The 16,201-nt window shown below is 36.0% G+C and overlaps 2 protein-coding genes across 3 annotated transcripts; one reads left to right on the forward strand and one right to left on the reverse strand.

Annotated features, from left to right (window-relative positions):
• Positions 1-629: 629 nt before the first annotated feature.
• On the reverse strand, positions 630-10,624 carry LOC104224558 (diaminopimelate epimerase, chloroplastic-like). Of its 2 annotated transcripts, XM_009776238.2 has the most exons (10): positions 10,263-10,624; positions 9,519-9,686; positions 5,813-5,883; positions 3,761-3,818; positions 3,319-3,498; positions 1,997-2,081; positions 1,257-1,316; positions 1,077-1,150; positions 808-934; positions 630-726 (listed from the first exon to the last, which is right to left on the reverse strand). In XM_009776238.2, the coding sequence occupies exons 1-9, from the start codon at positions 10,551-10,553 to the stop codon at positions 818-820; spliced, it is 1,104 nt and encodes a 367-aa protein (XP_009774540.1). In that variant the 5' UTR covers positions 10,554-10,624; the 3' UTR covers positions 630-726; positions 808-817. The 2 variants fall into 2 exon arrangements, with proteins under 2 accessions (XP_009774540.1, XP_009774539.1); XM_009776237.2 differs by having other exon boundaries at positions 667-934.
• A 1,878-nt stretch (positions 10,625-12,502) lies between these two features.
• LOC104230032 (pentatricopeptide repeat-containing protein At5g42450, mitochondrial-like) lies at positions 12,503-13,170 on the forward strand. The gene is made up of 2 exons (XM_009782763.1): positions 12,503-12,796; positions 12,877-13,170. Exons 1-2 carry the CDS (start codon positions 12,503-12,505, stop codon positions 13,168-13,170), a joined length of 588 nt encoding a protein of 195 aa, XP_009781065.1.
• Positions 13,171-16,201: the final 3,031 nt, after the last annotated feature.

Here is a 16,201-nt window from a genome sequence, read left to right on the forward strand (position 1 = left end):
TATCAGTTATAGGACTCAAAAATGAAAACCACCCACAACCAAAAATTTAAAGCTCTTACTTAGTCCCTAAACATATGCTGATTGTTGGTACTTTTAACAAGTCTGAAAAAATATAAAGCTCTTACACAAATTACATTTTATTTTTACTAATAGAGTGAAAAAAATTGTACGGGTATGAACATATGTAATGTATCTGAAATTTTCATTATTAGGAAGGTGAACACTATTTCAACACAAAATCACAAACTAAAAACTAAAGGTAAGATATTCATTATCTACACATAGCCCTTATGTCTATATATTTCCATCAACATGTACTCTCTGTGCTCTGTGGAACACCGAATAATTACATAATATAAAAAGCCTCTTAATTCAACTAATTACTTTACACGTTAGCACTTGATGGCGTAAACTAGGTATGTCAATGGCTCGGGTAGATCTTGTACATGGTATGTACAGGTCTATGCCTAATGTAATTTCTCTAAGCTCAACACAACCCATTAATTCTATGAGCGATAGTGTGAGCAGCCTGCTCCTTCACTAATGATACTTATACAACTTCGAGAAGTCAATACGAAACTAACACAAAGAGTAACAGTTTACATCTTTGAGAAATCGCCGCAAAAGGAGATAGGAAAGAAGAAAAAGCTCAATTTAAGGCAACAATTAAAGTAATCTGGTTATCCAAGATCCATTCTTCTGCATTTCTTTCATCTTCTAACAAAACTGGCAAACATTTGGAGCTTACTTATGAATTCTAAAAGATTTAAATAGCTTACAGAATGTATGAAGTTAAAATAAACTTACATTCAAGGGCTTAAAGAGGAACTGACCCATAGAAAACTACCTCTGCTGGCCCCGTCATGTAGATATGGTTGTCTTTCTCACTCCACTCAATATCCAGAGGCCCGCCAGGCAAATCAACAGTACACCGCTGTTACCAGAATGGGAAAGGGCAATGATCAAAAAGGAGTAATCAATAACGAAAATAAATATATGGGACAGACACAGATAGACATACTTGACATGATTTTCGTTTTTACAACATTAACCTATAAAGGTTATCAACTTCTTACCCTTGCAGCACGATCCTCGAGCACTGCTGCAACAACAACGGCACAAGCTCCTGTCCCACAGGCTAGTGTCGCACCTATACTCGTCAAGGTTAAATATAAAGTTATATTTCATAGATAACTTGGCCTATCTAATACATCAAATATTTGTGGGTTAAAGTTATTTGTGTTCAGAAAACAAACCTGCACCACGCTCCCAGACACGCATCTTAAGGTGTGTTGGGGAGAAGACTTGTACAAATTCTGCAAATCAAACAAATATGTCATATTTAAATAAAATTGCAGGGAAAATTCTGATCAAACGGTCATAACGTGCACGTAATATTACTTGAGAAAATTCTGATCAAACGGTCATAAAGCTACAGTGCACTCTCAATTTGGGAGCTACATCTTGAACATAAATGACAAACTTGAAAATTACTTGAGTTCATTTCCACTTAATGTGCAGATCCCACCCAAGAAAGTGCTAACAGAAACGGATGATGCATGCAGAATGACAACTACTCAGTCACTTTAGATCGTAAATGATAATCGAGTTCAATAACCATGAATGGCTTGCCAAAGTAGTACAGAGAACCAAACTGATTAACCAAAAACAGAATCTCAGGTATTTTTGCTTGCATTCAATCTTCATTTCTTTCCAATGCCACATTATACACGAGAAACCAATTCTGCTACATTTAGTTAAAAGGAGAAGAACAATAATGTTAAAAAACCAGGGTCCATAACCCCTAGATTTAGGAGATTCCAAATGAAAAATCGTGCTAATACAACCGAGATAGAGATGAGATAGAGACACCAAAATTTCTTGTTATGAGGTTCAAAATCTTTTTGTAACGAGAAAATAATAAGGATGTTGTGAAGATCATACTCCTGCATCGTTAAAACGATTAAAGTTCCCAAACTGATAGATTTAAACTGACCTGTGTTAGTGCGGGCAGGGAACATCACATGATGTTCAAACTTTGGACCAATGTCTGCTAAATTCAATTCATCTACTTGCAAATCCTGTTGTATGATAAGCAGTAAAATGGAAAGCAATCAAGCCTGGTAAATGAGAGGGAGACGCAAGATTGTGAATTGTTTCTGTTTTCTATTTCTGCACATGCAGAAGCATACTGTCAATTAACGAAATAATATATCAGGTAATCTAAATTCTTAGAATAGGAAAATGATATGACTAGTTTTCATGGGGGGGGGGGGGCATGAAATTAATATCCAAAGAATATTTACTTCGGTTCGGCTAAAGAAAATAACAAAACAATTGACTTGATTTCTTAGATAAAACATGAGATGTCTAAGAAGCTGATTTACAGAGTGAAAAGCTTGGTACAATGTTTAGCGCAACAATCTTCAGTTGGTCTTTTCATAGAATACTAATAATAATTAGCCAACTCCTACAATTTACTTTCACTTGGTATATCCTTGTATATACTAACAAGAATCCAAACTCACCGGGTAAATCATACTATAACTTTACGAATAACCGTAATCCTCCGAGTTCATATGGATCAACTACGACACGTTCTAACGTAAAAGATATGGGTTTTTACAAGAAGATTCCTCGGGCAGCACTGTTTGAATGGATGCTAGAAGAGAAGTGGAAGATCAAACCTCAAGACCAAGAAGAAAAGAAAGAAAGTCACTAAAGAAAAATCTCTATTGAAGTAGTTCATATAAGCAGATTCCATCCCGAAGATCTGATACAAACCTGGCCATTCATTTAGTCCCATTTTTTGTCGGCTGAGCTTCGTTTTACTGGTACACATTTACTACTTGGCACACTTTTCTTAAATGAGTTCACATTTGATCTAACATACTGATGTTTTAGGAGGCAGTAATTGATGATAAATAATTTCATATAACATATATTTTTGTTGTTAGCGGAGGAAATTAAATGGAGTTGAATTACTGATTTGTTTAGTGAAATGAACTTCTTGTCAACTGCACTCGGAAAATGGGGTCATTTGTGTTTTGATAATTCGTGAGTTATCACAGGCCACCATTTGTATTTTGAACTACATGGTTATCTATCCTCTATTGCGGTTGTGTGGATATCGTTGCAAGCTTGTCTTGGAGAAATTGACATCTTCATATGGATAGGCTTTTGGTGAGGATATCAGCAATTTGATCTATAAGGATACCAGAAAATTTTACTTATAACAACTTATGAAATCAATGGTATTACTATCAGCCTTTGGTCCACACAAATGGTACCAAATAGAATTATTTCAAAGAAGAATACCTGGCTTTGTTCTGTACCAAAAGTGACACAATGAGGATTTCCCATGCTGACACAGGTCACGTTCCATGCACTTCCATCAACATCTAGTCTTGCTTTAACAACAGATTGATCTCTATTAGGCGGTAGTTTCGTGGGCACATCTGATGCCTTCAGAATGGGTTCACCCATGTCAACCCTAACCTGAAACAAGAAGCAAATATTAAATCTGAACAAAAAGGCAAACCACATGATTGCTTTACTATTTAATGCAAAATAATCTGAAATATCTTCAAAGGAAGAATAAAACATCAGTACTGAAAGCTTATAGTGTGCAGTCGTTCCTACAATCAGTTAATCAACTATCCCCAAACTAGTTGGGTCAGCTATGTGATCTTACGCATCCGATCTGCTCAGCACAATAGTGCCTTAGCCTAGTTAAATTGGCTGAAAAAAATGAATTTACCTTTCCATCTTCTTGAATCTCAGGAACAATAAGTCCAGCCCCTGTATGTATGGTGAAACTACAAGTTTAAAAAGACATGATTGTCAATCAGAATCCACACCATATAAGGAAACCATATTCATCAGATGCAACCAAATGCCATTATCAAATTTAGGCATATAACAGGATAAGTGAGCTATAACAATCACACTGACAATTAATTCAATCAATCCTATCAGTCATCAGAATCTGATTGAGCACACTGAAAACAAGATGCAATCAATCTTATCACTTTTTCTTATAACTGTGGTGTCCGAGCCAGCTTGCGCGAACCTCGACTAGTTCCAAGGGATACCTGCTACCTCCCACCATCATAGGTACCAGGTAACTCTCTCCACCAAAGCTTGGAAAGATGGGAAGATGAAATCACCCCGTGTTTTGCTCCGTTAGGATTTGAACCTAAAACCAGATAGTTCTCAACCCACTTCCTCGACCACTAGGCCAAATGCTTGGGTGCTTTATCGCTTTTAATTTATGCAGAAACTTGTTAGGGATCGTGGTCATATTTATGCAACTGGTAAAATTACAGCTTCCCAGAGATACATTTATTTTCTGACTATGGACAGACGCATCAACCATCCAAGCCACTAGAATATATTCAGGTATACAGTCATTGAGGCATTAACCGAAATATCATCTGGTGTTCAGGAGTTTTACATACAGCATTGATGATACTACTTCAATAGACAAGTACCGCAAATATTCTATTAATAGTAAACCTTAAACAGAAGAATAATTTTTGAAAATTTTCCATAATAGCTTTCAGAATCCCAAAATCTGAAGTATAACATAGCGATAATATCGTGATACATAACAGATATGATGTCAACATAAGAAATACGCTCACATGTATTCTCACCAAAACCCAAGAGAATATGTAAAGACAGTAGAAATTGTGCACTAAGCAACAAGTAGAGATTCATACGATGACCATGGTACAATCACTACCTCTCTCTAGCATCAGCTCTAGGCATGGTTTAGCTAACATGACTAGGTTTTATTGGTCATTGGTGACCAATAAACCTTTACTTTCTCCTCGTCAGCTTACTTAATGGGCCCGATAATATTTCACAGTTCCCTTTGACAGTGAACAACGACCAAGAAGAAAAAGTGAAACCATCACTTTCTAATATAACTATTGCACATAAAGAATATCTGCTTCAATCACCCAATCGGCTCTTGTTTCGAAGTTTGTTAAAAGTCCATGATGTCACCCTCCCACCGTGTCAAAGCCTGATTGTCACATACCCATATCTCATAGGGTAACCAGGTTTCTGAGCCTAAAATCATGACTAACTAGAACGATCCCACCACCCCATCCATTCAAAGCCTCACCAAGTGAGTCAATTGTCTCAATATCCAGATGGCTGGTTGGCTCATCTAACAGAAGCATGTGAGGTTGCCTATAAGCCAACCAAGCAAAAATCACCCGACAAGTTGACCATCTGACAAACTCTTTGTGAGGATTACTAGAGCTTTACCTGTGAGGCCAAACTTCTCAATTGCAGCCCTCATCCTCTCTTCCTATTTCCCAGGATGCTCCTTCATCTTGTACTAAAGAGCTGACATTTCCATGTCTAGCATCTCAGCCTAGTACAGGTGTACTGCGCAATTTTAAGGTGATTATGCTGCGTAACCATTTCATCAGTAAGAATTAAATCCCCTATCATCAGCTTAAGCAGTATGATATTTCCAGCTCCATTAGCCCCCCCCCCCCACAAGTGCTATCGTGGAGTCAAGATCTACACCAAAATCAAGGTTCTTGTAGATGAGGTTATCAGGTCATGGTTTTCGAGTTTCCTTATGGTCTAGCTAACATGAATAGGTCTACCCCTGTTTCTAGAACCAAATAAGCAAGTTTAAAGAAGCTTCAATTTCACCGGGAGTTTTCAATACAAAGAAACAAGTAAAAGAAAGTAATTTCTAAAACATAAACCAGGAAATATTTGGCAGATATACAAGGCTCAATAAAATAGATTACTGTACATATAGAAAGAAATAGAATGTAGAGACCTTCGCTTTCCACGGGAGTTCTCAAGCTCAGCTATAAATTTGGCAAGGCATCGAATTCCATTGCCACACATCTGTATTTACAAAAAGGATATACTGTTAACAAGCACAAATTTCAACTCAAATGGAGTGAAAGAAATAAAAAAAAAAACTAAACAAAAAGGCACTTTTTGTTGCTGTGGTGTAGATGAAGATAAGAATGGTGTATCATGCTTCCTTTCATTCTATATCACAGAACGGAAAGGAAAAGAACATGGACAAAGAAGGAATGACCTAACTACATATCCAAGTGATTTTCTGCTTCATGAAAATAAAGTCACTCAATTATGTTTATATACTCCATCAGAAAAGGGTCATATTTTGCCGCAAACAGAATCTTCCAATCTTTTAAAATCTTTTTCTTTTCACTTGCCAAACAAAGAAAGCGATACTGGAAAGAAACACAGGCTGAATCCAAGTTCTCATAAGATGAACAATGAAATGGACAGAAGACCAGATTCAACACAGATGTGTATATAATGTCTTAGAAATCACGGCAAGAATTGAGGAACAAACCAAAGTAAAGTTGAACAATAACATGCATACAAGGCACTATTGCAGGTTTTATCTTCCAGTATGAGCTTAGGAAAAGAAAATGTAACAAAACAACTTCCACAATTGCCTTCTGAACAACTATTTCTCCTTCAGAAAATAGCCACATGCTGCAGGTATGATACACATGAGTAAGACAAGAATCATGAGCTAATACCCAGCAAAAGCAAGAGACTTTAAAAAGAGTGTTTGATCTCCAGATTAAATTCCAAGACCTTTAGGAAAAAAATCAAAAACATGCTTTTTCTCTACTAAAAATTTTGTAATAAGATCGTACAGTAAATCTGCCATTTTCGTTGATCTATTTACATCCTGTCCTCCTCTGTTAACTTAAATCCCTGATGCACATCCTTTAGCAGGTCATACAGCCTATCTGTTTCCGGTAAAAACAGTCTCTTCTTATTCTCAAACCAACCATTTCTGTTATGACTTGAGTTTTTGTGGTTTCACTTTTATTTGACATACTGAGTAAATCAGGATATCTAACTTCAAGTGGAGAATGACCTATCCAGGAATCATGCCAAAACTCACTATCCATCCTCCCATCTCCAACTTTAATAACATCTGTCACTGAACTCTAACAAATTTTCAGACTCCTGCACCATGAGGTCTACTCACAACTGTTGTACTCCACCAATCCTTTTCTCTGTACTTCTTCTGAATTACCCTTTTCCATAATCTATTTTCCACTGAAGAATATCTCCGTAGCCACTTTGTAAGAAGGCTCTCATTATGTATTTTAAGTCTCTTAACCCCCTTCAGCCAAAACCTCCTCCCAGAATCTGTATGTGATAGTTAGGAAAGGAAACAGAACGAACCATTTCCCAAAAGGTTCATTGCTTGTAAGCACAAAACAATAACATAATCCCTTATCCTAACAGATGTCATTACTTTTTTTAATAGGTAAACAGATGTCGGTTCTACTGACTGCACTGTTCATAAAAACAAAAACAATGCATTGTAAAAGCCCTTGCAAGAATTTTCAGAACTATACCTTAATCCCAAGCTAGCTGGGGTCGGCTACAAGCATATTCAGGAAAAAGGTAGAAAACATTATTACATGTGCCACTACAATAAGAAACCCAGCTGCACATTTTTTAAGTATTCATTAAGTGCAATTTTGAGCCAGCCAAACCAAATTCTTAATTGTTATGACCAGATTTTCAAGTAACAAAAATTCTATCAATCACAGCATCCAGTGGATGCTATATATTAAAAAGTCTTGTAAACTCCTACAAAAACCTTAACTGGCAAATGAAGTCAAAAAAAGTTGATTTGCATCATTTAGATCACAAGGACTGTTCCAACAAAACAATTTAAACATTATGGAAGGAATGCCAAGTGAAACTCCCCTCAAAGGATCTCTGGGTCCTTTCCTTACATAACGTCCAAAAAGATAGTTTTAGACAGGAATCAATCTTGTACCACCGTCTAATTATATCACTTCGTATGCCCTTCAACCAATGAACCCAATTATTCTTTTTTTAATGAACAGGTACTTAAGCAGCTTTCAACTTCACTTAATTTGGGCAACGCCATAAATATGTATAGGATAGGTCAAAATACTTGGCCTGTATTTATTATAACCAATGCATATGGCAGCACTACCTTATTAGGCCCGCAGGAAGAACATAGTCAAGACCTCACTCGATGTTGGCTTGGTTAAAGGTCAAGCGAGCTATGATGAGACATAACCAAGGCTTGTCAGAGGAGCAAACCTTGCAAATGCTAAACTTATGTATAAGTCAATACCATTCGAATATGTCACAGCTGCTTGAGATCCTACTAAAAAAAATCATCAGATCATCCAGAAAGCCAATCTCAAATAAGCATATGCAATGCAATAATCAGTCATTGATGCGTCAAAGTATCTGGGAAATAGCTAAACATTAAAACAAACAATCTAACTGGATGTTAGGCAGTACATAATATTCAACCAATATCTCATTCATATGACGATTCTCCCTGGAAAAGGGCCCGTTTGACCAATCATGAGTGTGACAAAGTACATGTTAATTGTTAAATGAAGTAAATCAGCACAGAAGTAGCACTTAATTGAATAAGCGCCTAAAGGAAAAATGACTCTAATGGAAACGCACACTAGGAAATAAATGTTGCATGAGACAGGCTTTCAAAGAGGTTACAACCATGGATCTCAACTTCAACATAGCAAAGAGTTCCAGCACTTGAGCCGAGTAGTGGTAAAAACAAAATTGAACCAAGCCTGACTAGTTCATGAACCAACCAACCTCAGATAGCTGGCACTGTTCAACAAAATGAGTAAAATGCCTAAGTTTTGATACTTCTCTTCTTTACATAAAATAAGTATGCCCAGAAAGCACCTGCATTAAACTAGGCATAAGCAATAAAGTAATTTCAATACATGTGGTTCAGGCCCAGGCAAGAATGTATTGCAAATACGGTCCTAGAAAATGAAGACTTCACAAGTCTTCACAGTGTAATGTTATGTCAACACACAGTCACTCCAACCCTATTAAAGAGTCCAGGAAGCATATACCATTTTCACAGAAGACACATACAGAACAAAATAAAATAAGTATGCCCAGAAAGCACCTGTATCAAACTGGGAATAAACGATAAAGCAAATTGTAGCTCAGGCAAGAATCTATTGCATATAGGGTCTCAGAAATAAAGTCTTCAAATATTCCAGTGGACTCAACTATGGGAAGGAACAATCAGAAAGAAACAGAAGTTGGTATGAACTATACAAATAAATTTGAGGACTACTAGATATACGCAAACTTAGTAGACAATTATACTGGTCATCTGATTACATGTCACAGCATTCTAATACTGTACCTAAGGATTGCTATAAGCATAATACTTTTCGATCTTTCACACAATAGCTACGTAAACCAAGATCCAACAACAGCTGACAGAAAATTGGCAAAGAGAAAAGAAGATAAGAAACATAGAAGATAGAGAGAGACTGGATGAAAAGCGAGATAGTTTCAACCACAATTCTCTCCTTTCATCAAGAAAAAATTTGCACAAATGTACACAAACATGCAACTTCTAGACGTAAAAGATAAGTCAAACTAATCCTCCAGAGACAGAGATGCAATCAATTCTAAATTTCAGAAATAAGCAATATTACCTCTGGCTCACTTCCATCTGAATTGAAGATCCTCATGGTATAATCAGTGCCATTGACACCCGGCATTGCAAATATCACGCCATCAGCACCAATCCCGAAGTTTCTGTCACATAGTTTCACAGCTTGATCAGGACTGACCTTAGGTTCTGTTGTATCTCTATTGTCAACCTGCTCAAACAATCATGGATAAGATGAGCATCTAATCAAACACCCAAAATAAAAGATTAAAGACCAAAGAATTAAGCAAATCATGATTATTTTCCTCTGAGTTCATGCTTCTACACGTACTTCTCCAAACACTAAAACATCACAGTCATGGACAGCTAGTCATGATTCACAAACATAGGATTATTTTCTTAAAAGTGTAAGTATCACGAGCATAGGATTTTCTCTCCAAATCTTAAAATGTGAGCTCATTCAAATAAGAAAACATACTTTCAGCATTTTTAAAATGTCCACTGTTATTTATATAAAGCCACATTTATTGAGGCAATAATCTAGTAAAAAGACTCAAAATTTTGAGTCCCAAACCAAAATACAGGATTTAAAAATCCCAAAATCGTGACAGAGGAAGGACGATACTTCAAAAATGTGAAACATTATAACTCTGCATCACAAAATAGATGCAGTTGACCAAGATAACGGGAAACAACTGCGGCATGTCTTTTACTTTGACAGCACATATCCAAATTCCTCGGAAAAATAGAAAAAATAATATTCAAATATTGAGCAGTGCATTATTACTAATATGAAGTCGTTGCCGAGGCCGTGATACTTGACGAAGTGAAGAATTCCGCTTTCTTTACGATCAAGGAAAGAATCTGGAGAGCCTTTCTCCGGAGCTTCGATTCTCATTGAAGATGTCGCACAAATGCGGAAACTAGGGCACTGTGTTCCGCTACCGGCGGCGAATTTGAGATTTTTTGGTTGTGGAGTTAGCGGAGAGGAAAATCGAACGAAATTAGCGGAAGTAGAAGAAAGAGAACGACGGGTTGGAGCTGTAAGAGGCAGTGTAATGGCGGCGGCTATCGCCATTGGAGGAGTTGGTCAGTGAGGAGCTACAAGGAGAGTCAAAAATGACTTCTGTGGGAACTTTCAGGGTTTCTTTTTCTCTTTAAAAAATTCCTGGGACTGCAATTGTAATTCACACGTGGAAGTGCACGAATAGCCTTTTTTAGTGACCTTTTTAAAGAATAGTCAAAATTTACAAAGTTTTTAAAATTTAACCATTTAAAATCGGGTCTAAAGTTAATTTCTGTTAAAGCCTATGAAATTTGAGGGGAAGTGCACGGTTAGCCACTAATAACACATGTATTTACTCTTAAGCTATTGTTTAAAATATCTTTAGTCTTTAGCCACTGCTTTATTAAACTTTAATTGCCTGGACGAAAATACCCTTCTGCTCATGTCCTTAACTTTTGAACTTAGAACTCTAAGTTCAGGACTTCAGGACTACATGTCCTTAACTTTTGAACTTGGAACTCTAAGTTCAGGACTTCAGGACTATATGTCCTTAACTTTTGAACTTAACTTCAGGATTTCAGGACTACATGTCATTAACTTTTGAACTTGGAACTCAAACTTAAAGACTAAACGTCCTTAGCTTTTGAACTTGTAAGTCAAAGTTAAGAACCTATTGCCCTTAACTTTTGATCTTGTAACTGTAAGTTAAGGACTGCATGTCCTTAACTTTTGAACTTGTTAGTCTAAGTTCAGGACCAAATGTCCTTAATTTTTGAACTTGTAAGTCTAAGTTCAGGACCAAATGTCCTTAACTTTTGAACTTGGAATTCAAAGTTAAGGACTAAGTGTCCTTAACTTTTGGAACTTGTAAGTCAAAGTTCAGGACCAAATGTCCTTAACTTTTAAACTTGGAACTCAAAGTTAAGGACCAAGTGTCCTTAACTTTTGAACTTGAAACTTGAAATTCGGGACCAAGTGTCCTTAACTTTTTAACTTGTAACTCAAAGTTAAGGACCAAGTGTCCTTAACTTTTGAACTTGGAATTCAAAGTTAAGGACCTATTATCCTTAACTTTTGAACTTGGAACTCAAACTTCAGGATCTACTGTCCTTAACTTTTGAACTTGTAACTGTAAGTTGAGGACCTATAGTCCTTAACTTTTGAGCTTGTTAGTCTAAGTTCAGGACCAAGTGTCCTTAACTTTTGAACTTGTAACTCTAAGTTAAGGATTGTCTGTCCTTAATTTCTATGCATGTAACTCTAAGTTAAGGACCAAATATCCTTAATTTTAGAACTTCCAACTCTAAGTTCAGGACCCACATAAATAAAAAGAGAATTTGATTCATTGAAATATGAAAACTCAATTGATATTCTGGCAACTGATCTTCTACTTCCAAAAAACAGCCTAAGACCGTTAATTCACTCCACAAACTGTATTCAAAATCTCTTTCAACAAATACCCCATTTGCACTAATTTTTGTTTGTGAATATCTCAAACAGAGAAAAGAGAAACACTTGTTTGTGTTTTTCTTTTCCTTTTCTTGTATTTTTCAGCTAAAAATTCCAGATTAAATGAACTAACTTCCTCTTCAAGAGCCACGCCCAGCTTGTTTAGTTCTTAATCAAGAAATCAGAGCCCATGTATTCGATGCAGAGTGAGAAGCGAGGGTTTGAGAAGAAAATCAATGGGAGAAAGGGTAAAAATGTCTTTTTATATTAATTTTAATAGAGTAGTGGCTATTTTTATTCATTAGAATTGCTGGATAAAAAATAAATACCACCTTAAATAGTGGCTACCCATGCCATTTTTACGAAATTTGAATGCAGTTCAACAAAAAAATCATAGAGTGGATCATTGACGGGACAAAAAATTGTGAGTTTGTTTAAACCAAGTGAAGAAACAAAGACCAATTGTTAGTTTGTGAATTGTGACACACCCAATAATTCCCTTAAATTTGTTGGATTTTTATGAATTCTCTGTATCTGTTCCATTCCATTCTACTCGATTATCTTTTACATATATGCGAGTATGTATAAGAGCCCGAAGTTCAATTTGTAGACTCCTCAGCCAAGCCCCAAATGCTCGAGAACATTTGCACAACCTTGGAGTTCCAACCATTGAGCCTAGCATTCTTATTTCTCAATGTGGAAAAAGTGCAGATTCCATGTTCGATGAATTGCCTAAATGTGATGTAGTATCTGCTACAGCTTTGGTTAGCCGTTTTACTAGACTGAATCATCACAAGAAAGCAATAACAATCTTCTCAAGAATGTTTGAGTATGATGTTAGACCAAATGAGTTCACTTTAGGCACTGTAACTCACTCTTCTGTTGTTCTTAAAGACCTTAATTCAGGAAAGCAATTTCATGTCATTTCAATAAACTTGGCCTTCAGTCAAATGTTTACGTGGGTAGTGCACTTTTGGATCTTTATGTAAAGCTAAGCAGCATTGAGGAAGCTCAACTTGTTTTTGAGGATACCCATGTGCCAAATGTGGTTTCTTACACAACTTTAGTATGTGGGTATCTCAAAGAAGAGAAGTTTGATGAAGCTATGGAAATCTTTCGGATAATCCTTGAGAGAAATGTTGTGATTAGAGGGTATAGTCAGAAAGGACGTAACGAGGATGTTGTTAATCTTTTTGTTGAGATGTTGAGACAACGTGTTGTACCTGATCAATCGACGTAAAAAAAGAATATACTATTCTGTATTTCCAAATAATCTAATTTTAAGCTTTTTATTTTACTCATTTTATATTTAATTAATGAATTTTTTATAGCCTCATATTATGATCACAAATTATAACAATTTTCATTTTTTTCTCAAATTTCATGTAACTCATACTACATCACATGAATTAAAATAAAGGGAGTCAATTGCGGAGCCACTTTATCCGAAGAGGGTGTCAAATAATTGACCACCTTTTGTCTGAAAAATTATATTGTGTAGTTAGATTAAAAATAACCTAATGACATATTATTACTATATGTTGGTTCTTCTTGATTCTTTTCGTGTATTTTTTTTATATATTTTGACACGACCTAATAAAAATTATGGGTATGTCTGAGTACTACTTTTAATAACAAACCATTCCATTGATCATAAGTTCTGCATATTACAATCATTGTACTCAAATGATTAGATAGAAGAGCCATAATCATTTCTCACATTGCAAAAAAATTATAGAAAATGAAGGCTCAAGTACAATATATATATATATATATATATATATATATATATATATATATATATATATATATATATTTGTATTGAAAAAAATTACATTTATATATGTAAGTGACATATTGAGACATGTGGACTGGTCAAATAGTCAAAGAATTATAATTAGTCAAGAGGCACGGGCAGCAATAGAAACGAGCAAAGGCAAAGTAAGAGGCATGGGAGGACATTCGAAGGATTCAGCGCTCGTACCTATTTAAGTCATTTATCAAAAGGAAGGGATCTGACCATAATAAAGAGCGCAGATACGGAATTCGACAGGCATTAGATATTAGATACGTTAGAGAATTTGTACTGATTACAATGATTGTGTAACGTAGCATTTAATGTCTTTAATTATTCATAATAGCCTCATTATGATTTGGGGAAAATGCATATCTTCAAGATATCTATAAAAGGGGGGTATCTGATCACTTGTAAACACAAGATATAATTGAAATATACTTTGATTCACTTGTTTTTCTCCTGATTACACTCTGGTTACCCCAAATTACTTTCTTCTACATATTTTTTTGATTATCAGTAACCCGCGTTCTTCTAAATTCTAGCTTTGACTAAAATTCTCTTTTTTGGTTAAACAAATTGGTTCCGTTACCGGAAATCTGATAATCTATTTTTTTTCACTTGACCTTCCTTGTTGCATCAATTATGTCAAATAACAATGACAAACCCCAGGAAACCAAGAGAACCAACAAAGCCAGGGAGGTCCACATAATATTAACATTCAAGTTCCTACTCCGCAGGACTTTCCACGGCAATCTCGTGAGGGTACTCCTAATGGATCCCAAATAAACGAGTATGCTCAATTTGAAAATGCTGAAGCTGTTTATGAGGTAAGCAATAATTTGAGAATACTCCTCCTTAATACAAAATGATGATATGTAGATAATGTAAATACGCATAATGCTTTGTGTAGACTTGTGAAACCATATGTTGGGCTTAATTACTTGCAAGTTTTGCTAGTGACCATTTTATAGGGGAAAATTGATCGGAAATTTCCATTGGAATCCACGATGATTTAAACTCCCCATAAACCCTTACATTCGAGGACGAATGTTCCTAAGGGGGGGAGGGTGTTACAACCCATATCCACATGTGTTAGTTCATGCCATATATTAGTTAACATAAATCCAAGAAGGAATTATCTTTTAGATGATAAGAAGTCAATCCTATTGGTCTTAAGTGATACAAGAGTGTATAAGGGTGATTAACCAGTATTAGAAGTTAAACGAATCAAGGATGTTGTAACTCGTATTTTCAGGTAATCTAGCGGTGCTTAATACACTCAAGAGGTCATTTATTAAGTTATTTTAATCATATAATATCCGTATCATAAGTCTTGAAGTCAAACGAGTTATGAAACAAAAGTCGACAAAAGTTGTCGCAACTTAGGTTCATAATTTTACTTAAACATTGGGTCAAATGTTTCTAATCTTTTCTCATAATTTACAAGGAATTACGGGGTGATCTACCAACCAAATTAAAGATCTATGAGTCTAGTTTCCAACGCATTAAACCGTTCATCGATACGATCTCGTAGTAGAGAGATATTCGCGTTTTCGCGAGACTGCGCCAAGCACCTCTATGGGGCCCACTAAGTCGGTTTAAGATATTTGGACCTATATAGGATGCCTCCAACCCGTTTTAAGTCATTTCTTCTCACTATTTTCAGACCTTAGAACCCTAGGAACATCCTCTCAAGGTTCTCTCAAGATTCAAGACCCAAAAAAGGGCAAACAACACAAATCAAGTGTCGGGAATTCCGTGGCGCTAGTAAGTCTCTTGTTCTTCTTGTTGTTGCTCATTTTTGTGTCGTTCCAGCTCGTGTGGGAGGTTGTTTTAAAGGGTTTATGTTCTGTAAATACTACCTCATGTTCTTAATATCAATCCTAGGTGATTTCAAGCCTTCTAAAGTGATTCTAGTGCCGAAAAACACTAATTGATCGCTAGTTTCGCTTTTTGTTGTTGTGGCAGCATTGGAGGGATATTTCATGGAAATTTAAGGTCAAATTGGATTTGTTCTTTCTGTATAAAGGTAAGGAACCTCTTACTCTATATGTATTTAAGATTATTCAAGTTGCGGCTAAGCCATTGAAGCTAGAACTTGTGAGATATATATCGAAAGGCTTGGTAGTAATGTTATTGTTTTGTGGACTGTTTTGCGTTGTTGTTGGGCTGCGTATTTTACTACTATCTTGTGGAGTTTTGGAGGAGGAAGGGTGTGGAGAAACACCATATATATGTAGGGTTATGGGCTGATAGTTATTCGTAACATTTCCAGGTTGTTTGACACGACTACGGTGGTCGTCGTATGTATGGAGTGATTAGGCTGTGTGTGGACTATTTTGGGAGGCTCAATATGTTTATTATTGATGTTGTTTGGGCTGTTTGGTGACTGTTTTGAATGGTGTGAGGTCATATATATAGGGGAGGTGCTGTCCGTTTCATCGTAAAATAGGTTGTGGTCGATACATAATAG

The sequence above is a fragment of the Nicotiana sylvestris genome, chromosome 7 (assembly GCF_000393655.2).
Source record: "Nicotiana sylvestris chromosome 7, ASM39365v2, whole genome shotgun sequence".
Lineage (NCBI taxonomy): Eukaryota > Viridiplantae > Streptophyta > Magnoliopsida > Solanales > Solanaceae > Nicotiana > Nicotiana sylvestris.